The sequence below is a fragment of the Crocodylus siamensis genome, chromosome 6 (assembly GCF_052110815.1).
Source record: "Crocodylus siamensis isolate JL-2025a chromosome 6, ASM5211081v1, whole genome shotgun sequence".
Classification (NCBI taxonomy): Eukaryota; Metazoa; Chordata; order Crocodylia; family Crocodylidae; genus Crocodylus; species Crocodylus siamensis.
In genome coordinates, this window is record NC_143400.1 from 16,198,182 (window position 1) to 16,224,418 (window position 26,237).

The window sequence follows — 26,237 nt, forward strand, 5'->3', positions numbered from 1 at the left end:
GCCAAGAAGGCTAATGGCATCCTGGGCTGCACTGGCAGGTGTGCTGCCAGCAGATCAAGGGAATTTAATTATTCCCCTCTGGTGAGGCCACATCTGGAGTCCTGTGTTCAGTTTTGGGCCCTCCACTATAGAAAGGATGTCGACAAATTAGAGTTCAGTGGAGGGTAATGAAAGTGGTTTGGGAGCTGGAGGATGTGTAGTATTGCAATAACCATGATTACCTATATTGTTATTTTTCTTTTTATATAATGAAATATTTAAGCATTAAGATAAAGTTAATCTTGTTATGATTTACTTTTTATAATATTTTGATCAGTCCTTATTAGTGTTCTGGAATTAACCTTCTATTTTAAATTTCCTATTGCTTAGCATAAATATACTTGACCTATTGGTCTCATGATTTTAGAACTTAAATTTAGTATAAGGAAAATGCTTATGTAAGGTCTGTGGTATGTCTAACATTTAAAAAAAGAGGTAATGAAACAGTGAATGATGTATGTATGTGCCAATGTGAAGGAAGACAGTCCTCTTGCAGCAGGTGAAAATAGCCTTCTTTAGTTTAACAGTTAAAGGTTGCAGTGGCATTGAGTCAGCAGTTAAGGATTTCCAAATACTGGATCATGCTTTGCCCTGATGGCTGAAGACTGCAAGCAACGACCCCCCTGAAGATTGCAAACCACAAAGCCAGAAGATCATGTCCTACCAATCCCAGCCTGCCAACAGGACAAGGAGGATGACCTTTTGCGCCTGACTCAGCAGAATCCATTGGCTTGTATGGACAGCGATCACTATAAAGAATGAATACAAAGACAAGGTTTTGGGTCTTTTTCCACCTGCAAGAAGGGGTTTTTGGCACATCCAACAAGACCTGACCCCAGCCCTCGTGGCTAGTCTGGCTGGCCACCAGATTGACCTGAGTGAGTTCAGAACTTGGTAACACCTTAACCTGTGCAGGACTGTCTAACTCTCTCTGTGTGTATGCGTGTCTCTATTGTATGAATGAATGAGCATGCATGGGAATGAGTAAAGCAGATAACCTTACTGTTCTTTATTCTTGTCATGTTGCAAGTTTTATGTTCCAATACATGTGGCGTTGTGCCTTATCCCCTGATAAAATTCCTGCTTTTTCTGACTTCCAACAGATGTGACTTGGGAGAAGAGGCCGACGGAACCGGGCTTATTTAGTCTGCAGAAGAGAAGACAGAGTGGGGATTTGACAGCAGCTTTTACCTACCTGCAGGGTGGTTGCAAAGAGGATGGAGCTGGACAGTTCCTAGTGGTGGCAGATGACAGAACAAGAAGCAATGGGCTCTAATTGCAGCAAGGGAAGTTGAGGTTGGATATTAGGGAAACCTCTTGCTAGGAGGGTAGTAAAGCACTGGAACAGACTCCCCAGAGAGGTGGTGGAGTCTCTATCCTCAGAGGTGTTTAAGACCCAGGTAGACAAAGCCTTGATGATGTAGTTGTGGCTGGTCCTGCTTTGAGCAGGAGTTGGACTAGATGTGACCTCGTGAAGTCCCTTCAACCCTCATTTTCTATGATCTAAGATGGTTGGTTCAATGGACCATTCTGCTGGGAGGTGTTTTGGTGGCTTTCCCTTGTTCGGTTGTAAGCATTGTAGTGTTGACAGTCCAGTAGCAACATTGTTGTAGTCCTTAATTTTTCCTTGTAAAGTGGATGGTTAAATTTTAATATTCTGTTTGGTGGTGCACTTCCAGGGTAATCATAAACATGATTTCTTCAATGATGGCAGTGTTTCTCCACTGAAGATTTCAAAGCTGAAATAGAATTGAAACCAACTTTTAGCAATTAAAAAAACCCCGTGGGGCTGAGTGGGAGGGTGAATTGGGTCTGACCAGGGTTTTTCCCACTGTTGACTTCTCCCTTGCTGCAGCCTCCAGCATTTAGGGTGTAGGGGTATGTTGTTTGGCACCCCCATTCCCTTTAAGAGATGGGGCTGCATGTGGTGTTTTTCATGGGCTTTAGGGGTTGTTCTCTGGGTTGCCCTGGAATGGACAATGCTCCATGTGTCTAGGAAGTCATGGCCAAATTTGCAGTGGGTTCCTTTAAACGTTTTTCCAAGGCATCACTCCTAAAATTATACCTGCCCCAGGAGCATCATGTTTTATGAAGTGGGTGATGAGGGGAGGAAGAATTTTCTCCATTTTCCAGGCATTTTTTTATTTGGTTAACTGCTTAGGTGTTCTTCTTTTCTTTGCCCAGTAAATTCATTAGAGCTTTCTTATCATCTCTAATGAAGGTGCCTGCAGTTTCCCTCAGCCTTGTCTTTGGGACCTTTCACCAGGGGGTGAAGCTGTAGAGTAGAAAAATGTGCCTTCCCAAATTAGTGATTAAAAGAATGAAAGTTAACAGGTGAAGGAAGCTTCCCTGCCTGCCTTCAGCTAACCATTGAACAACTACAAGTTGCCTTGTCTTCACCAGAATTTTGCCTTGTGTTCATTTGATTTAATACATGTGAGTTAAGGCCAGGCCTGTTCAGTTTCGAAAAGAAGATTGGGGTGGGTGGGAAAAAGGGAGAGACGTGATAAGGGTTTACAAAATAAATAGTAGAGAAGGTCAGTGGGGATTTATTATTGACTGTTTCTCACAATGCAAGTACTAGGCTAATGTGGAGTCTCTTTCCTTGGAAGATTTTAAAGAGCAAGCTAAACAATTATGTCTCTGGATGGTTTAGGCAGGGAGGATCCTGCCTTGAACCAGAAACTGGACTAGGTCCCGTTCAGCTTTACTTTCTATGACTTTATATAAGCCTGTTCCTTTGGGAAGATGTGCTAGAAAGGCCCTCATCCTGTAAAAATGTATGTGCAACCCTAATTTTTAGGCACTATATGAGATACCCACAGCTGTGTATAACTGCAATTAATGTCTGTGTCACCAGCTCTCATGGCTATCTTACTGAGTCTCATGATGTTTGGTGTTCGTTTTATAACTTCAGCTTGTTAAGTCAAGTGAGATGAGATTTCACATTCTAGTTTTAAAAATAAGTAGCCTGACTTTTTAGGGAAAAAAGCATGAACAAAGTTTATCCTAAAGGCTCAAATGACTTTGGAAATCAAATTAAAAAAATCCTGCATTTGTTACATAAACAAAAGGGAAAAAATCCTCTTAATTTTCAAGAGTGGCGTGATTTATGGGGGCCTGACTCATGTTTTTGTGAGAACCTAAGTTTGGTAATACTATATTTTAGTGATAGTATTTGATGAGAGAAATTTCAGCTAGGATTTACAATTTAATCTGAATATATGCTTTTTTTTGTTAAATGGTCACTGTCAATTTTGTCCCGTAACTTTTTTTTTGTAGCAATAAGCATTTATAAAAGTTAAGAGGAATAGAAACGTAGGTGCTGCACATATGGACATTGTAGTTATTTTTCTTTTCACTTTTAGAAACAACTATGCAATTGTCTTCAGTGTTTAAAAAAATTACTGTGATCACCTTTTACATCTTTTTCCCTGCAGCCAGCTAGGTTAAACATTTTTACAATTGTCTAACTAAAGTCGGTATTAGGTAATTTGGAACCTGGTTTAAATCCTACTGATATCAATGGAAAAACACCTTTTGATTTTCATGAGATTTTACTTAGTCTTATGAACACGGAAGTGAAACCAAATATAAAGAAAAGTGCAACTGCTTTCACTGATTTTTATCTTCCAACCTGCAAAAAAATAAAATTTCCCCTTTTTAATAAGCTAAGATGTTAACATCAAAGATGAACTGTTTGTGACATGGACTTTTCAAAATAAGTTTCTTATTAGAGTACCCGCCTGGAGCTGGGGATGGAGCCAGGTGTCTGGGTTCCCAGCCCTCCCTGCTCTAGCTGCCCCCCCTCCTTCCCCCCTGCAAGGCCTCTTCACCCTCCTGGAGCTGGGGATGGTATCCAGTGTCCAGGCTCTTGGCTCTCACCAACAGGGTCCCCTTGTTCCCTCCAAGGACCCAGGAGTCCAGTCTCACACTCACCCCCTAGTTTAGTTCTGGGGTTGAAATGGGACCCCCTGATCCTCCACAGTGACCCCTCCTCTCTGCCCCCCACCCAGGTACATGTACAAGCAGCTGCTGCTGTGGGGGACATGGTCAGACCCCCCTTCCAGGCCCGCTGCATCCTGAAGCTGGGGGGTGATGGGGAATGCATGGGCCTCCAGCCTGGGGTCTTCCTGCACCTGGTCCTGGTCCAGAAACCCAGTGGGGCCCCCATCAGTGCCCTGGTACTGGGGGAGGACAGTGGCTGTGCTGGGGGGGAAGCTGGGAGGTAGCCAGTGGCAGAGATGGGAGAGGTCAGGAGCTGTGCTGGGGAAATGTGGGGTCAGGGCTCAGGGTTCAGCTGGGGTGGGTGCTTGGAGCTGTGCTGAGGAAATGGGGGGGTCAGGAGGGTTAGAGGGCAGGTATTGAGGGGCAGGGCTGTGCTGAGGGAGTGGAGGGGTTGGGGGACTTGGCACAGGTATGAGGGCAGCATGGGGGGGATCAAGGCTGTGCTGGGGGCCATGGGGGGAGTCAGGACTGCTGGTGGCAGTGAGTGTGGGCAGGACAGGGGCTCTGTGCTGGGCGGTTGGAGGGGGTAATGGGAAGCCTGTCCTGGGGTGTTAGCAGGGATGGGGCAGTGGGAGTACAGGCAGCATGGGGGTCTAGCTGTGCTGGGGGGTCAGGGCTGCATTGGAGAGATGGAGGGTTCAGTGGGGGGGTTGGTAGACTGCCAGGGACAGATGTGGGAGGGGGTCAACAGGTGGGAATGGGGCGGTGGGGCTCTGCTGGGGGAATTTGGGGGTCTGGACTGTTCGTCTGGGGGAAATGGAGGGTCTGTGCTATGTGAGGGGTGGGGAAGAAATGTGTGCCCCTCACTGATCCCAGCCCCCCTGAAGGGTGCTATGCCTTGAGCAGCAGCTGTTGGCCCAGCCCAGGCACGCTGGCCCGGCTGTGCTGGGAGTGCCCAGCAGCCCTGGCCTCTCACGTGGTAAGCACCAGCGGCAATGCCAAGCTGCTGTGCTGGGAGGCGCTGGGGCTGTAGGGTGCCCTGCTCAGCCTCCTCCTGCAGCCGCTGCCCTGCACCAGCCTGGTCCTGGGTGAGCTGGAGGGCAGGGGGCGCAGCAGGGGGCACCAGGCTGGGGCAGAACAAAGGTCCAGCAGGGGGTGCTGTGCTGGACGTGGGGGGGGGGCAGCAGGGGGTGCTGTGCTGGGGGTAGGGGTGGTCCAGTAGGGGCCTCTGTGGTGTTGGTGGAGAAGGGGGTGAGAAGGGGACAGCGCTGGGGGGGGCAGGGCAGGGGATCTAGCAGGGGGCACCATGCTAGGAGGGGTCAGGATAGGGGGGTCCAGCAAGGGGGTGCCATGCTCTGGGGGCAGCAGGGGGTGGTGTGCTGCAGGTTTAGGGGCTTTAGGGGTCCCAGACACCAGTACTTACCCCCCACCCCGTCTCTGCCCCCCTCCTCCCCGCAGTGGAGAGAGAGTCATTAAACACCCGTGGAGCTAAATTAGCAGGTAGATTTTAATGAGGCATGAAGTCAATTGACTGCCTCAGTGCTGCCTGAATAGAAATGCCACTGCCTCTCATAGTCAGTTGGGTTTAAAGGTTGGGTGGAGCAAGAATAAAAAAGGAGGTGCAATTGCACCCTCCCCACCGCCCTCATCCCTGACCTGCCCCTGGATAAGCACTGCATTTATTCTTTTCAACTGCAGTGTTTTGGCCACAATTCACACAGAGGGATGTATGTGATTGTTGCTCTTCAATTAATACCCACTGCTTGTGGGACAGGCAGGACTGAGTGCTGCTGGGTGCTACATTTTCAGCTCCCAGAGGTCTGCTTTCCAAACACGTTTGCTAGTGAGACCTGTTCCAACTTCTGTGAATTTTTTGGATGCAAGGCTGTGCAAAATGGAAAGAATGTCTTTTTAAAAGAACAGGCACAGATGTACCTCTGTGTACCAGTTCCCACAGACTTGGCCAGGTGACAGAAACTCTGGGAATGACGTGTTAACAGTCTGGGAAGGAGACGGGATTTTATGTTAATAAAAAAATCCAAAGACTGTTACAGAGTTATTTGCTTTTACACTTGCTTTTACACCCCTGGAAGTCCAAAGATAACTTCATCTGTTGGCATAAGTTGAGCTAGTTGAGGGCTGGCCTTATGTGGAGGTGCTGAGTGGCTCATTGGGTTGAGTTTTAAGAACTACAGCTCTAATATATATCTTATATGTATTTTTATAAACCACCCCCATAAAAACCAAATTGGACTGGTTCTGGATGAGCTTTGGCAGCCTGGGACCAGAAGAGTCACTGCACAGGTTGTGAGACTGTACATTAGGCAGAGAGAGGAGGAGATGAGCCTCACTTGTATTTCTGATGCAGCAAGCCTCTCTAGGCTCCCCCTCCCAAAAAGCTCACCCATGAGTATATGGCCAGTATTTATGAGTGTTTTTGTCAATGCCTCTCAATAAAGCTTGCTTTCTAGTTTGAACACACTGGGATCCAGCTGTTTTTGATCCAATACCATCCAGGTGTCTAAGTCCCCGCAATCCACATTAGCTACCTTTGCTATGCTGATATATTTTATCCCAATACTTTATCTATTTACATGGGCTACCTCTGGCACTCCCTACCTTGAAGGAAAACTACCATGTTAAAATTGTAGTATGTATATGTAGGACATGCCAGGTGCTCCAGTGCCCCTTCAGCCAGGCGCTGGACCAGGACTGTCTGTGGGAGATGCTACTGCCCATCTACCACCACCCGGGGAACCAGGCCGATATCCATGGTCATGGAGAGCAGCCAGATGGAGCCCTAGAAGCATTCCCACTCCAAATATGATTTCCTGGGGACCCCAACTCCAGTCCAGTCATAGATCTTTACTGCCTGTCTCACATTGCAAACCCTCTCCTGCTGGTCTGGAGGGATGTCTTCATGGATGCATTCACAGCCGAGACCTTATTTCCGAGAGCCCTGAATCACCCAGGTTTCACCCAGCCCAGTACAACTGTGAATCCAGGGTGTAGAGGGAGTGCAGATGTATTTAAAGCTGAAATCTAACATTTGACCTGCCACTTTGCTGGCTGGTGTAGCTAATATCTGAATGGAATTATAATAGCACCGAGTCCCAAGAGCATCAGTGTACTTATTTTTAACTATGGGGTATTATCAAATAACCGAGTCAGGCCAGGTCTCTCTTGGTCTGCTATTTGGTACCATGTAAACCAGTACAGTACAGCCTGTTCCATGGTCAGGTTGTTGGTAACTAAACCGGTATTCCCACCTGGGCTTGCCTGTGTGAAGATAGTGTATGGACACCCAGCAGGACTAAGACAAGCAAGACTTGTCAAAGGGTGGACGAGCTCCCTCTGAGTCAAAGGCCAGCCATACTTGGACAGATGAGTGCCACCAGGTCCCTTTGCCTAAAGAATCGCCAACAATGCAAAGCAGTTCAACTAACCTAGGGTTGTTACAGCTTCTAAGGTGCCCCAGTGGTCGTAGCGGCTTCAGGACTGACTTGACTCTCAAATGAAGAGAAATGCCTACAATGATAACTTTTACTTTTTCCAGATATTTAAGATAGTCATTACCTTCTGGAAGGACATGAGGATTTAGTAACTGCTAATACAAAATTAATGAAGTTTTGGGGCATGTAATTTAATTGATAGTTGCCTCTGAGACAGAGAATTGCAGTGCTGAGATGTATTTTCTCATTTTAATGGCACTTGGATTCAATGGCAAAGCTGCTGCTTCCCCTATTAAAGATAATTAGGGAGTGATTTGGGGTTGATTGGATCTTCTTCTGTTGACATAAATATATTCATGACAGTTGCAATAAAGTTTTTAGGAGCTGAAATGCACTTCAATCATATGTATGCAATAGGACCTAATATTTTTAGTACAAATTGGCACCTTTTATGTTTAATACACCAACTGATCCAAAGCTCGGTTCCTGAGTGTGAGCTGCTGGTTGGCACCCAACCTGTAAGACCTGCATGTTGCTGTTCTGCCAGGCACTGGATGGCAGGAAGAACAGCTGTGTGCCAACACAGGGATTTTTCACTAGCTTTTCACACTTACCTTCATCTGTCATGCAGAAACTTGGTAAAGTAACATAGAACTGCATGATGTAATTTAATGAAACCTGCTCCCTCACAAGCAAATGTTAAACTAAACCAAGTTTATGACAAGGGAAACAATGGTGCTCCCTAAGCCAAATCTTAACTATTAACCTTCAACTGTAGCTCAAAACTGATCACAGTCATAGCAAACCAACCCGGGGAGCTACATCTGAGTCTAGTCACTGGAGAAGGGAGTCTCACCCAGGGCTGCCATCCAGGGACTCTACCACCTGCACCGGCTTAGTAATAAGTTCTGGGCAGGGAGGACCACCCCAGAGGCTCTGCTGCTCCCCACTGCCAGGGGCTCATAGACTTATCGAATCCTAGAGAAGTGGGGTTGGAAAGGACCCCCAGAGCTCACGTGAGGTGCACCCCTGCCCGAGGCAGAATCCAGACCATCCCATCTAACCATACAACACCATACAACACAGACCTGACGCTTGAACCTGGCACAAGGAAGGTAGGGGAACTACGGCAGCCACGGCCCCGCTTTTGTGAGATGTTATCCATATGTGCTCCTGGGTAGAGCCATGCCCATGCTACAGAGGAAGGCAGAAACCTCCACAGTCCAGATGCCAATCTGACTGTGAGGTACAATTCCTTCCTGACCCCAAATGTGGCGATTGGATTTATCCTGAGTGAAGGGCAAGACCCTCCAGCCAGGAGCCTCTGGCTTTGCTCCTAGCAGGAAAATCAGCACCTCCCCAGTTCAAGTCTCAGCCTTGCCTCTGAAGAAGTCTTAAAAGCACCCTGACCCATGTAGGCATTGCTATGCCTAAATCATCCCCGTTTTCCAAGGGAGGTGGTGCTCTCCCCTACCCTGGGGGTCTTTAAGAGAAGGCTGGACAGGCATCTGGCTGGGGTCATCTGAACCCAGCACTTTTTCCTGCCCAGGGCAGGGGGTGGGACTCGATGATCTGTTGAGGTCCCTTCCGACCCCAGCATCTATGAATCTACGTCCAACCTCTTCTTGACACCTCCAGTGGTGGAGTCCACAATTTCCCCGGGCATCTATTCCACAGCCTTACTATTTTCACAGTGAAGAAGTTTTTCTTTATATCCAGTCTAAATCTACTTTGCTGCAACTTCATGCCATTGGTCCACAACCTCCCCTCTGCAAGGGTTGCTGTTAGGGGTGCATTGATAAAGATTTTCTTGGCTGATACTGATAGCCAATGATTAACCAACCATATTGGCTGATGCCAATCTGATAACTAATATTCAGTAATTTGTTTTAAACTCCCGAGGTAAATAAACCCTTTTTTGTTTGTTTTGCGTTTCTAACACACACACACAGATGATAGATTTTTTGGATTCCTGCTTCTAGAAACATTTGGTAGGAAAATTTAATAAAGCATTTAACTTAAAAACTTTTACTTTTAAGATGGTAGTTTGCAGCATATATGTTATATGTTTCTATAATGATTTGTTTGACAGCAAAGTCATAAAACTCAATCTTCAATTTGTTGGGGTAAAAGAAAGTCGGGGAAAAAAACAGCATAACCGTAACAATTTTGGCTTCAAGATAAACCCATGAGAAATGCAGATCAAAATGTAAAAATGACAAAACGAAAAATGCTGAGATACAGTTTGTAGCACATTATCATCATCATCATCATAAGAAATAATTTACAGTATTGGTAGAGTAAAAAAACCTTATATGTGTAACTTCCTCATTGCTTACTCACAGCTTTATTGTAGTAAGTGGGTGAGTGGAAGATTTTTCTTGACATAAGGGAACATTTCTGCTTTTTTGCATATCAGTCAGTTCCTCTCCTCATCCACAACATGTGAAGCTGCCCTGACCACTGCTGCCGGGGGGTGGGCAGAGAGAAACTTCTGTGCAGCTCCAGCCAAACTGGGAAATCGGCCTTTGTTGCTCTCCTGGTATTTCATTTTTTTTGTACTTGGAAGCATGGTCTCACTCAGGTAGCTTTGTTTCTGAAGCATTACTTTCTTTGTACCCTACATATACTTTCCTCCAATAGCTCATCATACATCAAACATGGTGCTTGGGTTTGTAGTGCTGTCGTCTGCTTCCTTTGATTTTGTTCACGTTCCTAAATTGGTTGCATTGACATCTTTACTGGTGCTGCCTCTGCCTGAAATATTTGCAGCACATACTTGGCAATCAGTTGTTCTGTTGTTCTTTTCAGACACTTAAAAAAAATGCCCCCTGAGACATATTTACAGCTGATTGAGATTGCACGGTGCACACCACAGCAAATATATTCTTTTCCTGGTTTATGCGGTGCAGCAATCAATGCGCCAGAAGGCATAATTATCGGTAAACATCATCAGCTACAATGACCCACAAGAGCCAATAGCCAAAAATGTCATTTCTCCTTTTATTAGTGCCGATCCAATAGCTAACTGAGATATGGGTGCACCCCTAATAGCTGCCCTTCTCCTGGGCTTCTACCATGATAGCCAAAGTAGCAAGGACTGGCTAGTTCCTTGATGGTGGAGAGCGGTGCTAGGGTCTGATGCTAGGAAGCGCCGTTGTGGATGCCAGCTCCAGGGCTCTCCGTTGGGGTCTTTGTCACTCCACCATGCCACTGGGGGTATCCATCGCTCCTCTGTCCTGCCAGGGGTTTCTGCTGGTCCTCACTGGGTTGCCATAGAAGGCATCTCTGTTAGGTCCTGCCCCAGACCCGTGGTAGGCTCTGGGATTGTTTTGAGCTGTTTTGACTATACTACAGTACAGTATGATGTAGACCAGCATTTCCCAACCTTTTCCAGCCCATGGTACACTTACAACAATACATACTTTCCGTGGCACACCTGTTCAGGTGTTCCCCATCCCCATACTTATGAGCTCATTGCAGCTCATTGCTGCGGCAAAATTTGGTGGCACAGCTGTTCCAAGGCTCACGAGGTGCGCATCCCCCACGTGCACAGTGGATGGATTTCCTTCTGCTCGGCTGGTTCTCTCTCCCCCCACAGAATATGTTCAACTTTCAACTACAATAATGACAATGTTTTAAAATTAAAATAAATCATCCCCTTTGTTCCTGCTGCCCCCATCCTTGCCTGCAGACAGGCTTGGTAGGCTGCAGGATGTCAGGTTGCAAGCAGACCAGCATCACTTCAGGAGCAGGGCAGTGCCTTGCCCAGCTGTGACCCCGCAGCCTCTCCTAGTGCAGCTGGGGCCAGAGCTGGAGCAGGGAGGGTGCATGTGAGCAGGGAGGGCTGGCACCAGGCAGGGCAGCCATGCTCAGGGCTGCTTTTTAAGTCCTGGGCTGGGCGCTCCCCACTGCAGGGCAAGTGGGGCGGTGAGAGAGCGGTCCCTGGCTGTGAGCAAGGGCCCAGCCTGTGCCCCTCCCTGGGAATCAGGCCCCAGCGCTCAGTTCCTGGGCAAGGAGAGGGCTGAGCTCTGCCCTGGAGTGCAGATCTGCCCCATGGCCCAGGGAAACAACCCCCTTGGGCCTTGCCCAGCAGGCACCCAGGGGTCTGGCGGAGCCAGGACACAGGACTCTGCGCCTGCGGAGAGGCAGACCCTCTGCTTTTGTCAGCCCCACACTCCTGGGGAGCACGAGAGGCCCAGGACCCAAACCCCATCCCCCAGGGCCCATGGTGTAGGGCTGAGCTGCAGGGGGCCCAGCTGGCACCCGCTTTGCAGGCCAGGCTGGCTCAGGTGAGCAATGGCAATGGGCACGGCCAGCTCCACAAACAGCTTTATTTGTGCTCTCTAAATTCAAGAATATAAACAGTCTAGGCTGGGGGGAGGCCATGCATGACCCCCTGGAAGTCCCCTGGCGCAGGCTGGGCAGTGCGCAAAGACCCTCAGTCGTTGGGGCCTGGCTTCATCAAGCCCAGGCGCTCCACACCTAGGCAGTATTTCTCAGGCAGGCCGGTGGCTCTGGAAACAGGAAAAAAACTAGTAAAAGCCCAGACCACTGTCATGGAGCAAGACATGGTACAGGGCCACCTGCCATGGGATCTCCAGGTGTGCTAGGGCCCAGAGCCAGTCCCAAGGGGCCCAGCAACACATCTGGCACCTCGGCCCCCCAGGACCAGGGCTGACTTGTGACAACAGGTGACGACTGAGCCCAGCTGGAAGGACTCTGCCGTGGCTTCGCTCCCATGGGGAGCCCCAGTCCCTGGTGAGCACGGGAGCATGGGGGGCAGAAGGGAGGCTCAGAGCAGGTGGCAGGAAGGGCAGCTTGGGGCAGCACCCAGTAAGGTGAGCTGCCTCCCGCCCGTCCAACCAGCTCCCACCACTGGCTTGGCCAGTCCTGCTGCAGCCATCCTGCCCTTAGCCCAGGGCCTGGGCCCCCTGCCCTGATCCCTCTCTAGCCAGCAAGTCTCAGGGGCTCAGCTTGCCCTAGGACATGGCAAAGGGGCAGGGAAGGGATGAGTTGTGCCACATGCTGGTGGGCAGTGCCCAGAGACCAGCACCCCTCCAAGCACCCACGGTCCAGCCCCCGCATGGCCCCATCCTCACCGGAGCTCCTCTATCCTCTGCCTCTTGAGCTGGGCAACGTGGTCAGCATGCCGCTGCCTCTCTTTCTGCAGATGCTTCATGTCCTTGAAGGAGACAACCCGCTCACACGCCAGCTTCTCCTGATACTTCTGCATCTGGCCCCGAATGTCCTTGGCATCCACATGCTGGGCTGCCCACTTCTCCTGCTGCCTCTGCTTCTTCAGTGCCTGCTCCCTGGGGGAGACACCAGTGCTGGTGATAGGGGCCAGCCCAGCCCCATGCACAGGCAGTGCCCGTCCTCCCCACAGCAGGCTGGAGAAGCCATGACCTTCCTGCCAGGGGCTGGCCCACCCCACTCCCGCAGACATGGGGTCCTACGTCTACCCGAGCCAGGTCGTCTCCACCGCAGCTCGTGCCCCCCAGGCTCAGCCAGAGCTGCAGAGGGCAAGCCTGATGTGCCCTAGCCTGGCTCCCCCACAGGCATGCTCTCCAGGGCCTGCAACCCCGCTGTCATCCCAGGTCTCCACCTTCCAGAGCAAGGCCTTCATCTCTCTGTGCTACTGCTCCCTCTCCTTACCCTCCTGGTGCCGCTTGGCCCAGAAAGCGTCCTGCTGGGAGGGAGGCACTGACTGTGCCGCCCAGGCAGCAGGGAGCCAGGCCAACATACCGCACCTGCTGCCCCGACCCTCAGGCTGCCTTTGCCTGGCTCCTTCTGGCTGTATAGATTCTGCTCCGTGTGCGGTGCGGGCTGCCACAGCACAGCTGGAAGGACCCAGGTGAGCTGCAGAGCTTTGCCTCCCGCCTTGGAGAGCTAACATCCTCTTACTTGAGCCCTGCCTGCCGCACACCCGCTCATGTCCTGCTCAGCCCTGGGACTCCAGCCTTGGTCCACCCTGCTGCCATCCTGAGGGAAGCATCCCCCACTTTTCTCCCCATGTGCGTGGGGCTGGGGTTCTCCCGCTCTGCTGGGTCCCCGACTGCCAGACAGGCCAGGAGGGAGTGAGGGCAGAGGCAGCCGCGTGCGTTACCTTCTCAGCCTGGCGGCTTTGTGATGTCGTGCTCGTGTCATTCCACCGCCACGAGGACTGAAGGGGCAGGCAATAAATACCAGCGCCAGGGTCCACCTAGTCAGTCAGAGGATGGCTCCCTGCTCGGCCTCTCCCAGGGCCTGAGGTGTCCGAGCGGGATCTAGTTCTGCCCCAGACTGTTAACACCAGGTGCCACGCCGTCCTGGATGCCCAGATGTCGGAGAAGCAGCAGATGGGGAAGGAGCTGGAACAGGAGAAACACCTAGACAAGAAGATGGAAATGGAGCACCAGAAAGCCATCCAGATGCAGGAACAGCTGGAGCAGAAGAGGAAGCAGGAGCTGATCCAGTGAGCAGGAAGGCCCTCTCCCCCCATGGCCAGGTAGGGGCTGCCTCAAATGCGGGCACTTCCCACATGTAGCACCTCACGTGGAGGCCGAGATAGGGACACTACCAGGCTCAGGCTCAGGCTCAGGCTCACCTCTTGGCCACTGGAGAGCATCCTGGGAGCTGGCCCCCTCAACCCAGCTGGCCTTGCAGGGGTCCTGCTGGCAGGGGCTCCCGGGACCTGCCCAGGACACGTGTCTCACCCAGGGGGAAGCACCAGCTCAAGGAGCAAATCAAAAACAACAAGGAGAGGGCCATACAGGCCAAGCTGCAGGACCTGGGGGCCCAGGAGATACGGGACCGCCTGCAGCAGCTTCATCTGGAAGAGCTAAGGGTATGGATGGCATGGGCGAGGGAGGGGAGGGCTCATCTTCACCATCCCCATCAATGCAGGTCTGGGCTTGCCCCACGTGACACATGGAGCTGCACTGACCCAGTTGCCCAAAAGCAGGATCAGATCCCCTGTGCCCCATGAGTGCCACGCAGCAGGGCTGCCCCGCAGACCCAGGCCAGGGCAGGTCTGGCAGGCTTAAGCTGGGCTCGGCACCATCCGGCTCTGGGAAGCTGCTGAGGAAGAAGAGTCAGAACGAGGATCCGTACTGGGGCATGCCCCTGGCATCTCAGTCCCACCCACTTGGACCTTCCTCAGGGCATGGAGCAGAAACGGCAGCCCGAAAGGGAAGCCCATGCAAAGGATTTCCAAATCAACAAGGAAATGCTGAGGTGCACGGAGCAGAAGCTGGAGCAGGAGAGGCTGGCTGACCAGGGCATCCTGGACAGAGGCAGCCGCATGCATTACCTTCTCAGCCTGGAGGTCCTGGGTCCCCTCCTGCAGTGCTCTCAGGCGGGCCGTCTCCAGCTTCTTCTTCCACATGTGTGCATGTGTACTCAGCAGCCACACACAACCATGTGCAGCACTAACATGCATGTGCAGTGTTCACACAGTGATGCACACAGAGCATTCACACACAGTGTCATGCACACCCATGTGCAGTGCCCCTGTGTGTAGCATTCAGTGTCACACACATGTGATGTGCCACACATGGAGCATTTGCATGTGCAGCCTGTACCCATCAGCACATGCAGCTATGCAAATAGTGTGTCATCTCAGTGCGTGGGCCCAGAGGAAATCCCTAAATAGCCGCATGATGATGCCTGTGTGAGAATGATGCACATGCATGAGCGACCTGGCACACACACGCACACACGAGACACTGTGACACGTGTGCCGGTGCGGTGCGTGGGGGGGTCAGCAGCTCAGGGTGGCCCCGCAGCTCATGGAGCTGGGGCTGTGCTGCGGCAGGCACGGGAAGCAGAGTTCGAGGCGCAGGAGAAGGCCCATCACAAGAAGAAGCTGGAGACGGCCCGCCTGAGAGCACTGCAGTACACACATCCACAGGAGGCCTCAAATGCCTCTACACAAACGCTTGTAGTATGGGTAACAAACAGGAGGAACTCACCCTCCTGCTGGCTGACACCAGCCCGGACATAGTGGGGATTACGGAAATGTGGTGGGACGCAAGGCATGATTGGGCGGTGAATGTCAAGGGCTAGAGGCTGTACAGGAGGGACAGGATAGGAAAGAGGGGTGGGGGCGTGGCGCTCTATATTAAGGAGGAATACACATCCTCGTCAATTAGCAAGGAGTCAGGGGAGGGCACTCTGAAGTGCTTTGGGTTAGAGTACAAGGCAGTCGAGGGGAAAGAGACTTAACGGTGGGAGTCTACTACAGACCTCCCAACCAGGGAGAGGGGCTTGACCAGGATTTCTTGGGTCAGCTCACAGAGGTAGTGAAGGCTAAGGATGTGGTAGTCATGGGGGACCTGAACTTCCCGGACATCTGCTGGGAAGAGCAGTCAGCCAGGTCTGACCGCTCACGTAGGTTCTTGGCCAGAGTGCAGGACCTCCATCTAACCCAGGAGGTGCACAGCCCCACTGGGGGGGACGCCTTGTTGGACCTAGTGCTGGCCACGGGTGATGACCTGGTGAGGGGGCTGCGGGTGCTCGACCACCTGGGCGACAGCGATCATCGCCTGCTGGAATTCACTATCCAGCGCAAGGTGGCAAAGGCCTGCAGCAAGGCAGTGGCCCTAGATTTTAAGAGGGCAAACTTCAACGAGCTAAGGAGGATAGCTGGAGAAGCGCTGAGGTCCCGGAGGGGAGGGGAGCCAGGTGTCCAAGGAGAGTGGTCGCTCCTTAAGGAGACGATCCTCCAAGCCCAAAGGCAGGTAATCCCAACGAGGATCAAAGGGAGCAGGAGAGCACACAAGCCTCCGTGGCTCACCAAAAGCATCCGGGAATGTCTCCTTGCTAAAAAGGAGGCTTACACCCAATGGAAAAAAGGGGTCAGCACCAGGGAGGACTATCCTGCAGTTGCTCGGGGTTGTAGGGGGGTAGTTAGGAAGGCCAAGGCGGAGATGGGACTGGGACTAGCTTCCCAGATTAAGGACAATAAAAAGTCCTTTTTTAAATACATAGGAGGTAAAAAGAAGGTCCCGGGTAATGTGGGGCCCTTGCAGGACGACATGGGTAACTTGGTCGTCACACCAGATGGCAAAGCTAACATGTTTAATGATTTCTTTGCCACTGTCTTCCTAAGTAGGGACCAGAACAGCCACCTCCCTGCTGGGCCCCCCTCGGGCCCTGGGGGAGGCACACCTAGTCCAAGAGTTAGTGAGGATTTAGTTAGGGAGCTTCTGGAGGGGTTGGACGTATTCAGGTCAGCCGGCCCGGATGATCTCCACCCTAGAGTTCTAAAGGAACTGGCCGAGGTCATTGCAAGTCCCCTGGCACGGCTTTACGAGCACTTGTGGTGCTCTGGTGAGGTACCGGAGGACTGGAAGAGGGCCAATGTGGTCCCCATCTTCAAAAAAGGCAGGAAGGAGGACCCGGGAAACTATAGGCCGGTTAGTCTTACCTCGATCCTAGGCAAGCTGTTCGAGAAAATTATTCTGGCACACATCCAGGAGGGGCCAGCAGAGGACTGCATGCTTAGGGGCAACCAGCACGGGTTCATCAGTGGCAGGTCCTGTCAGACCAACCTGGTGGCCTTCTACAACCAGGTCACCAGATCATTAGGCGCAGGGGTAGCAGTGGACATAGTCTTCCTGGACTTCCGGAAGGCTTTTGACACTGTCTCTCACCCCGTTCTCATTAAGAAACTGGGGGCTGTGGTGTAGACACCCATACAGTCAATTGGGTCGCCAACTGGCTGGAGGGCCGCACCCAGAGGGTGGTAGTGGATGGGTCCTTCTCAGCCTGGAAGGACGTGGTCAGTGGGGTCCCCAGGGCTCGGTCCTCGGGCCCGCACTGTTCAACATCTTCATCAGTGATTTGGACGAGGGGGTAAAAAGCACCTGTTCAAATTTGCTGACGACACTAAGATGTGTGGGGACGTGGGCACACTGGAAGGGTACAACAGGCTACAATCAGACCTAGACAGGTTACAAGGGTGGGTGGACGAGAATAGGATGGGTTTCAACACAAACAAGTGCAAGGTGAGGTGATGCACCTGGGGAGGAACAACAAGTCAGCACGGAGGTGGAAAAGGATCTTGGAGTCATGACTGACTCCAAGATGAACATGGGCCAGCAGTGTGGGGATGCAGTCAGGAAGGCCAACCGCACCTTGTCATGCATCCACAGATGCATCTCGAGCAGGTCCAAGGAGGTGATCCTCCCCCTCTATGCGGCACTGGTCAGGCCACAGCTGGAGTACTGTGTCCAGTTCTGGGCGCCACACTTCAAGAGGGATGTGGACAACGTAGAGAGGGTCCAGAGGAGGCCACTCACATGATCGGGGGCAGCAGGGCAGGCCCGACGAGGAGAGGCTACGGGACCTGAACCTGTTCAGCCTCCACAAGAGAAGGCTGAGGGGGGATCTAGTGGCCTGTTATAAACTAGTCAGGGGGGATCAGCAGGCATTGGGGGAGTCCCTGTTTCCCCGAGCACTGCCAGGAGTGACCAGGAATAACGGTCACAAGCTGGCAGAGGGTAGGTTTAGGTTAGACCTCAGGAGGCGCGACTTCACAGTCAGGGCGGCTGGGGTCTGGAACCAGCTTCCAAGAGAAGTGGTGCTGGCTCCTACCCTGGGGGTCTTTAAGAGGAGGTTAGATGCACATCTTGCTGGGGTCGTTTGACCCCCGTACTCTTTCCTACCATGGCAGGGGGTCGGACTAGATGATCTGCTCAGGTCCCTTCCGACCGTAGAAACTATGAAACTATGACCCTGGTGCTGGTATTTATTGCCTGCCCCTTCAGTCTTCGTGGTGATGGAATGACACGAGCACGACATCACAAAGCCACCCGTGTCTGGCGCTGTACGTGGTTGTTGGAGGGGGCGCTGGGCCAGATCCTGTCACCTGACTTGGTCTCTCCCGGGGCCTGTGGTGTCCAAGTGGGATCTGATTCTGCCCCAAACCATTAAGCACCAGGGGGTCCTTCCCCTCCTCTCCATCTGGCCAGCCCCAACTCAGGGCAGGATCAGCTGTGTCTGACCCCTGCTTCATGAGGCCGGGGAGGAGCTGGTTAAAACATGCTCAAGAACCTCCAAGCAGAGGCCTGATCCCCACAGCAAAGGAGGCCACAGGCACCCCGTCTCCCAGTCTGTGCTGGTCTGATGGGCGGGAGGTGTCGGAGGGGGTCTAACCCCTTTCTGACCCCCAGTGCAGCACTGAGCTGCCTTGGGCGGAGGACAAAACCTTTCCAGCTAGGAGCCCCACCCTGCCACTCCGCTCCGTCCCAGCAGGAGCATTGGCACCACCTAGTCCACATCCTGGTCTGGACTGTGGCTGGCATCCAGTGGTGGGCTGAGGATGGTGAAAACCCACAGCAACGGGACCATAATAGTCCTTTCCAGCCCTGAGAGGAGACTAGCCAAGCCCAGATGCCAGGGAGAGCTCTTCTCAGCAACCAGAAAGCCCATCCCCATTTGAAACTGCTTTCCAGCCAAGTGCTGTGTCCCAGAAGCAAGAATCCAGGGCAAGGAACAGCTGGACAGTGGGATTTGAGATACACTGAACATCCTTGAGTACTGAATCTGATTTTGCCCAAGACATGGGTCTGCCCTTGGAGGCATCTGATGCTGCTGTGTCATCCCCCAGGGCTGGGCTAGAAATCCATTGGGGCTGCCACGCACATGCCTGGAAGGAGAAGATGCTGCTCTCCTGCTCCTGCTCCTGCTTGTGCTTTCTGGCTGCACGCTGCAGCGGCCTGGGCGATGTGCCTGGAGCATAAGGATTTCTGGGAACTGGAGTTTCATGGAGCGGCAGTGGAGCATGTGGGGAGTCCCAGCTCCTAGTGCCTGATGCTGCCTAAGCTCTGGGTCGGTTTACTGTCCTCCCCATGGGTTGCCCTAGACCTGGGGAACAATGTCCAAGCCTTCAGAGACTGCCCTCTGCACCTTACCACTCTACTCGCTGTTAGCAGAGCTGGTTTCTGGGGTCAAAGTGGGCTCTGCTGCAGAGAGGTGGGCGGGGTGGGATGAGCCGTTGGCATCACTGTCCCCCTGACTGATGTTGTGAAGGCTGCAGGATGTAGTGATGCACTGCGGGGTCTGCCCGCCACAGCCTGGGGATCATCAGTGGAGCTGGACTGGGCCTGGGAAGGAAACCTCTCCCAGCTGCAGGCTGCAGTGCTGTCAGACCACTGTTTAGCCCAGCTCCTCTCCACAGGCCCCATCCTGCCACCCAGCAGGGTCCCCAGGAGTCGGGCAGCCTGGGCACATGGGGTGGGCAAGAGCTGATGGGATACTTCTTCAGGGCACTGGGGCTGAGGTGGGTGCCAGGCTCCTGAAAACACCTACTGCCCTGGCCTGCCATGCGCTAGGGCCAGTTGTGGATCCCTCTTGTTCCTCCCCACCTTTGCGCTCGCTCTTGCCCACCTCTGACAGGCAGAGCTGCGGTGGGGCTGCAAAGGGGAGCACACCCATTTCTCAGCAGCAGCGGTGGGGTCTGGGTCCATTAGCCCCACCCACAGAGGGTGTCACATGGGAGCATCTCATGGAAACAGTGAGGAATGGGCCTCTGCTACAAGCCAAGAAAATGCAATATCACTCTGGGCAAGATGTGGGCCCTGTCTTCACCCAAAGAGTTAGGAGCTGGGGACTCACTTGCTGGAGTGAGCTGGAGAGTGGGTGGATGATGGCAGATGCATGGTGATATCATGGGGGAAGTCACCCCCAAAACCTTGGTACTTCTTATTAGGGTTCGGGCACTGAAGTGTTCTGCTGAGCGATCACACATTTTTATCCGTGAGGGCATTTCCTGTAATAAGTGGGGGGCTTGCAACACGATTTTAGTGACTATGCTCCTGTGCTCAAGGATGCCTGGCATAGTTCAAGCACCCCAATCTTCAAGTCCCCAACACACACTAGCTGTCACTACAGTGAAACTGGAGACAACTAACACAAAAAGGTGTTTTTTCAATATTTAATTTAATTAATGAACTTAAAAAGAAAAAAGGTCAGAAGAAGATTGATCCATGTTGGGCTCTGCAGCTACACCTGGTGTGCCAAAACATTCATTACACAGAATACCTGCAAATCACACTGCAAATTACTTGCAAGTACCTGTGAATTATAGCAGCACCCCGAGGGCAAGGGAGCTCAGGACACATATAATTTGGTGAGTTGACATGTACATGCGACAGATTATAAAGGAAACTTATCGCATTCACATCTCAGCAAAACCCAGTCACTGATTGCTTTCCCTTCGCTCTGTGGTTTTGGATGCAAAATGCAGATAAGTCTAAAATCTTTTTTGGGGGGAATGTGTCTTCCCAGTTATCTGTCCAAGCAGTCCCAGAACAAAGTGCTCTGGCACACTGGTACTACAGTGAAACCTTGATTAACTGAATGGAAGGGGAAGAGGAACTGAACGTAACGGGGTGAGATGTGCATGGGTTGAGAGCAGCAGGGATACGCTGCCTCCCACTCCTCATATGATCTGCTCTCAAAAAGAGGGAATTCCAATGAACTGGAGGTAGGTGCTGGGAAATAATCAAGGCTGCACTGTGTCTGTTTGCAGAACAGAGTTTCAGAATAAAGCCCAAGAGGAATGAGCTCAAGTCAAACCCTTCCCACAACTACTGCCTGGGTCTACAGTGCATGGTCACGCAGGTATGTTTTGAGCTGCTTGCCCGCCTTGCACCCTCCTTGGCTTTCCCGGGCCGAGAAGCTAATCTGAGATGCCGCAAAAGGGGTGGGCAGGGAAAACTGGGCACTGAGGTGAACCTGTTTGTCTTTATCAGGGTGGGGTGGGAGCGCTGAGTTAATGAGCATCATCAAGAACTGCTTTAAAAGAAAACAACCACATACAAGACTAACCAAAACACCTCTCCCTGGACCTGACAGACAGGGAAGGGGCTGGGGACAGGCAGCTTCAGAGGAGATCAAAATCTAAGGTGCTAATATTGGCTATAGGAGCTCTCCAGAAATTAAAGCTGTTGAACTGCAGGAGACTGTCTTCTTCTGAGCTGTCCTTGTGGAGCTGGTGCCGGTCCCCAGACAGCTTGCCCAGTCCTCCCTTGGGCTTGTAGATCGCCATGTCAGCCAAGCCCAGACCTTCCAGCTCGGACAGGTCCAGTTCCGGGATGGGCATCCTCCAGTACAGGAAGGAGTCATACTGGGTGTTCATGGTGTCCAGCATTTCTCACTGTAAGGAAGAAGAAATGACCTGTTAAAGCCATAGACAGCAGTCCCAGGGCAACCTAGACCATTGTCACTTTTTGACACAATGTGATGCTTTTACTTGGGCTGGAGCCTGTGTATGTTGCTGTCATGGCTAAGAGGATGAGGAAGGATCACCTTGTCACCAAGGCTCAGAGTTCAATTCCTGACTCTCTGTAATACCTAATTTAGGTCATTTCATCTTGTCAAGCCTCAGTTCTGTAGCATGGTCCTAACAATCTTTCCTTGCCTCAACTGCTTAGATTTGAAGGGCTTTTGTCTCTTGTTCAGTGTACATGCAGCATCCAGCACAATTCAGACCTGGTTTCTATCACTCCCCCATGATGCTCCTGTAATCCAAAGAGCATTAATGAAATTGGATCTCTCCCAGAAATCCAGGGACTGGTGACAGCCCCTTCCTCGCCCCAAACTGGAAAGGTCTGGTATAGCACCAGTTTGCCATGCTGCCAGTTCAATGTTGCTCTCTAGTCGAGACTCTACTTAATTATCTCAGGTCTCTTGATGGCCCAGGATGGCCTAATGGATAGTGTAACAGTCTGCCACATCTGAGTTATAATCTTAGGTGTGTGGGTGGTATACTGCATGCTTCTGTGCCTCAGTTTCCCAGGGTTCGCATTATACTTTTGTGGGGGGTCTGCAGTGGTGACAGCTGGAAGCGGGAAAGAGCTGCCTCCACCTGAGCTGCTTAGATAGGTATGGGGTGAGCCGGGGGCTTTTGTTTCTTATGGGGAGGCTTATGGGGGGCTCTCATCTCTTATGGGAGCTTATGGAGTGACTCAGACCCCCTGAGCCCCCCTGTGTTTTGAACCCTGCACTTCCCCCCTCGAAAAGGTATACTTATACCCACTAGCTATAGGAAGTGCCTTTGGCCTCTGATGCACAGACCTCCTGAGAACTTGTGTGATAGGAAAGGGAAGCACTGAATGATGAGGAAAAGTAAATGATATCAAGACTGCCTGGTTCTAGCAATGAGGAAGGAACCTGCACGTGACCAGGAAGAAAAACAGAAATGGGACAGAGAGTGGGAATGAAAATAGGAACAGAAGTGTCAGCGGGGCTAGCAGCATGTATAAGAAGGATGCACAAAACTGCAGACAGCTCCCTGCATGGGGCCTAGGGTACAGGCAGGGTTATACACACGTGTATATGGCTGCATACATCTATGGGTGAGTGTGCATTTACGTGACAGGTGGGTGTACATATAAATGCGCACTCAAATGACATACACACACCCAGAGACAAAGTGCTGAACTCCCTTTTCCCACACCCTCCTAGAAATCAGGATGCAGCCCAGGGAGATCAGCTGAGTCTCCCCCTTGTCAAACCAGTGAGTGAAAGAAGCAGATCAGGGACCAAAAGATCCGTGGCTGACTGCAGCAAACCTCTGCTTGTCAGTCCAGCGCAGGATTTCCCCACCCAGGAACCTCCCCGCTCTCTCCAGCTGCTCCCAGACCACTGGCAGCCATTGTGCGCTGAGCTGCACCCTCCTTGCAGATGGCCCCACCCTGGTGCCTTAGCCGCAGAGCCCCTCCTCTCCACCCCTCCCCAGCTCTTTATGTAGACTGACTCCATCCATTGCGTGGATGCACGGCTCGTTTCATTTCTACCCCTCAGTGATCTGGCCTGGTCTCATTCGCATCACATCAGCAGTTTTGTGGCAGGAGGGTGTCATTTTATCCTTGCTTGGATGAGATTATTTCTGAAATGCTGCAGTCGAGCCATGTGAAAACCATGCACTCCTTTCACTTTCACCAGGTCCCGGCTGGATCCTTGTGAGTCATCCTACTGCTGGGTGCCCAATGCACCCTGGAGGCTGCACCCGTCACTGGATGCCCCATGCACATCTAAATTTAAAATCCAAAATGTAATCTGAAGACAATGAATGACCATGTCATCCCCTCCTTAAAATGAGCACATGGGTTTAAATAGCATCTTCCTCATGGATATATTTCTGGGTAGCTTTTTTTCTTTTTTTTTTCTTTTTGCAGGATGAGAGTGAATTATTAAAATTAGACGGCTTATTCACCACTGGGCAATCTGCTTAATTTAGAAATAGACTGAACCAAGACAAAATTTAGAACTGGGGTGGAGAAGGAACAGATGAAATACTTGATTTTTTTTTTAAATTCAGAAGAGAACCCTTCAGAGACTCCTTTGCATTGCATGCCAGGCACAGAGCTAATAAAAACCCCACTGCCTTTATTAATGTGACCATCATAACCATGCAGGTTAGATGGTAAAAGGAGCCTTTGTTTAGTTTCAATAAAAGCCCACTTCTAAGCTGATTATATATGTATATCTCTTTTTCTTCCCCCTTGAAAGTCCCCAGAAGCTGACACTGCAGCCTTTTAAGCATCCCTGCAACCTCCCAAGCAAATCATCATTTTAAAGAATAAAGTTGCACTTACCTGTCTAAGGAAAGATCAGGTCTACGGGCTGCTCGTCTGATGGCCAAGATCTTCTTTGTGCCGAAAGCTGCTGGTGCTGAGTATCAGCAGGCTGCGGGATCTTCTGCCCTGCTTTTGTCTGTGCGTCTCCCTCTGCAATGCAGCCCCTCCTAACCAAGCACATTAATTACCCCTCCTGCGAGGGCTGCTGGGCGGATGATTCAGCTGTATGAGCTCCCTCCTATATAAGTCACTCGCCTGCTCTTTCTAATTGGGGAAGGGGATGGGGGTGGAAAGCAGACACAATTTCACTTCCAGTGCAATTTCACCCAGCAGATCTCAGCAGAGGGTTTTATAATCGTGAGAAAGGCAATGACAATAAGGTTTTAGAATAAAATGATCTTGGCCTACATACCATAAGGGAGGGCCAGCTCCATCTCATTTGCCCGGCTGTGTGCTGAGAGGTAGGAGCTGAGCCCGGTATGACATTGCTTTTTTTACTTGCTCAGAATTCAAATATTTGGTGTCATTGTGCAGCGGTTTCCCTCTTCTACCCTCGCTTGCCATCCTGTTTCTCCCTGCGACCCTCAACTTTGACATGGGAAAAGAGATGTGAAAGCAAGGGATCCTTTTCAAACTAGTAGATGCCAAAGCAAAGGCCTATCTCTTTCCCCCCCTGTCTATAAAGGAGGGGGGCAAATTGGCTGTCCCACTAGGCCGGATCCGGATTGCAGGGCTTTTTAGGGACTGGGTCCAGACAGACTTTAGTGGCAGGGTGGTGGTGCCATGGGTGCCTAAGCTGCGGTGTTGACTCAGGGAGCTGCAGTGGTTTTTCAGCCCACTGCCACTAAAACCAGTCCCCAGTGGGGGCTCCCACCCTACGAATTCAGTGATGAGCCCTGCCCCTGAATTCCTGACCCCTTCAGGAGCCCTGTGTGCAGGGTTCGAATTACACTTTGACTCTTGGGAGGGAGGGGGGTCTGCAAAAAAAATTGGGCTGCTCATCATGATGCCCTAATAGAATTGGAGACCCCCGCCCCCAGTTATGATTTTCAAATCTCACAGGGGGGCTCTTGTCTCCTGCAGGGGGGGCTCAGCCACCCTGAGCTCCCCCATCATTCGAACCCTGCCTGTGTGCCAGATGATACAGATTCAGAGGTTGTATGTTTGACATTCATGTAAAAAGCCACACACACACACACACACACACACACCCCCCCCTTGGTATACAGCCACATGACTTTTGCTCCAGCAGTTTGTCTATCACTCTAATGACTCTTTATACACCTCTGAGTGTGTGAAGAACTACTGTCTTGTGCGTGAGACACTCTGGGAATCAAGAGATATGGCTTCAGTGGCTCTGCCATGGCTTTTTTTCTTTATAAAGTATCAGGTCCTGGAGTCATATGATTATCTGAGACCCTCAACTTTCATTAAAAAAAAAATAGCTAAGTTTTGACCCCTCAGGATCTGAAAGAAAAATTTAAGATGAGACTGGAGTGTGACCAAAACACAAGAACTGGCTAAAAAAATTCTGATGGAAACTTTTTTCCCCCACTGAAAAATATTGTTTGGTTGAACGAAGAACTTTCTTTAAGGATGCATCAGTTTTCCTCCAACTTGTTCCTTAAAAAAAAAAAATCAGATTGGTTGAAGAAGGTAAGAATCTTCCAGGTTGTTTGGGAATGGAATATTCCACATGTTTGCATTCAAATGAATCTGCATTTTGAAGCTTTTTATTAGATTCTCCTTTCATCATCTGATGCAAAATAATGAGGTCAACAGTGAAATGAAACAGCTGGATTGACCTGAAACAATTTGCTCAGAGACCTTGTCTCTGAGGAAATTGAGCTCTGTTTTGGACTAAAACCCAGTTTTGAAGTTGCCGTACTCCCTGGGACACAGCAACGCTGGTTTCTGCACGGCTCTGGGAACTGTTGCGAGGGTAGGAGACAAACAAAAAGGTCCTCAAGTTGAGGCTGAAACATCCTGATTTCTAAACCAACTTCATGATTTTGGGCGCTTGATTCAAACAGCTTGGGGGAAGCGGATCTGAGCTGTCATTGGTCTTGCCATTTCCTGTCTACAAAAAAAGGATGATGGGAGGTGCTCAGGCCCAAGGGCAATGAGGTGTCTAACTCTGATTTCAATGGGGTTTTGGGATGATGGGTATACAATCATCCCAAAATGGGCTAGAAGGGTTAAATGGCCTGATGGAGAGCACAAGTCA

The 26,237-nt window shown here is 51.1% G+C and overlaps 1 protein-coding gene across 1 annotated transcript; it reads right to left on the reverse strand.

Annotated features, from left to right (window-relative positions):
• Window positions 1-20,347: 20,347 nt before the first annotated feature.
• Window positions 20,348-24,346, reverse strand: MLLT11 (MLLT11 transcription factor 7 cofactor). Its single transcript, XM_090056448.1, has 2 exons — window positions 24,029-24,346; window positions 20,348-21,585 (listed from the first exon to the last, which is right to left on the reverse strand). The coding sequence occupies exon 2, from the start codon at window positions 21,577-21,579 to the stop codon at window positions 21,313-21,315; it is 267 nt and encodes an 88-aa protein (XP_089912574.1). The 5' UTR covers window positions 21,580-21,585; window positions 24,029-24,346; the 3' UTR covers window positions 20,348-21,312.
• Window positions 24,347-26,237: the final 1,891 nt, after the last annotated feature.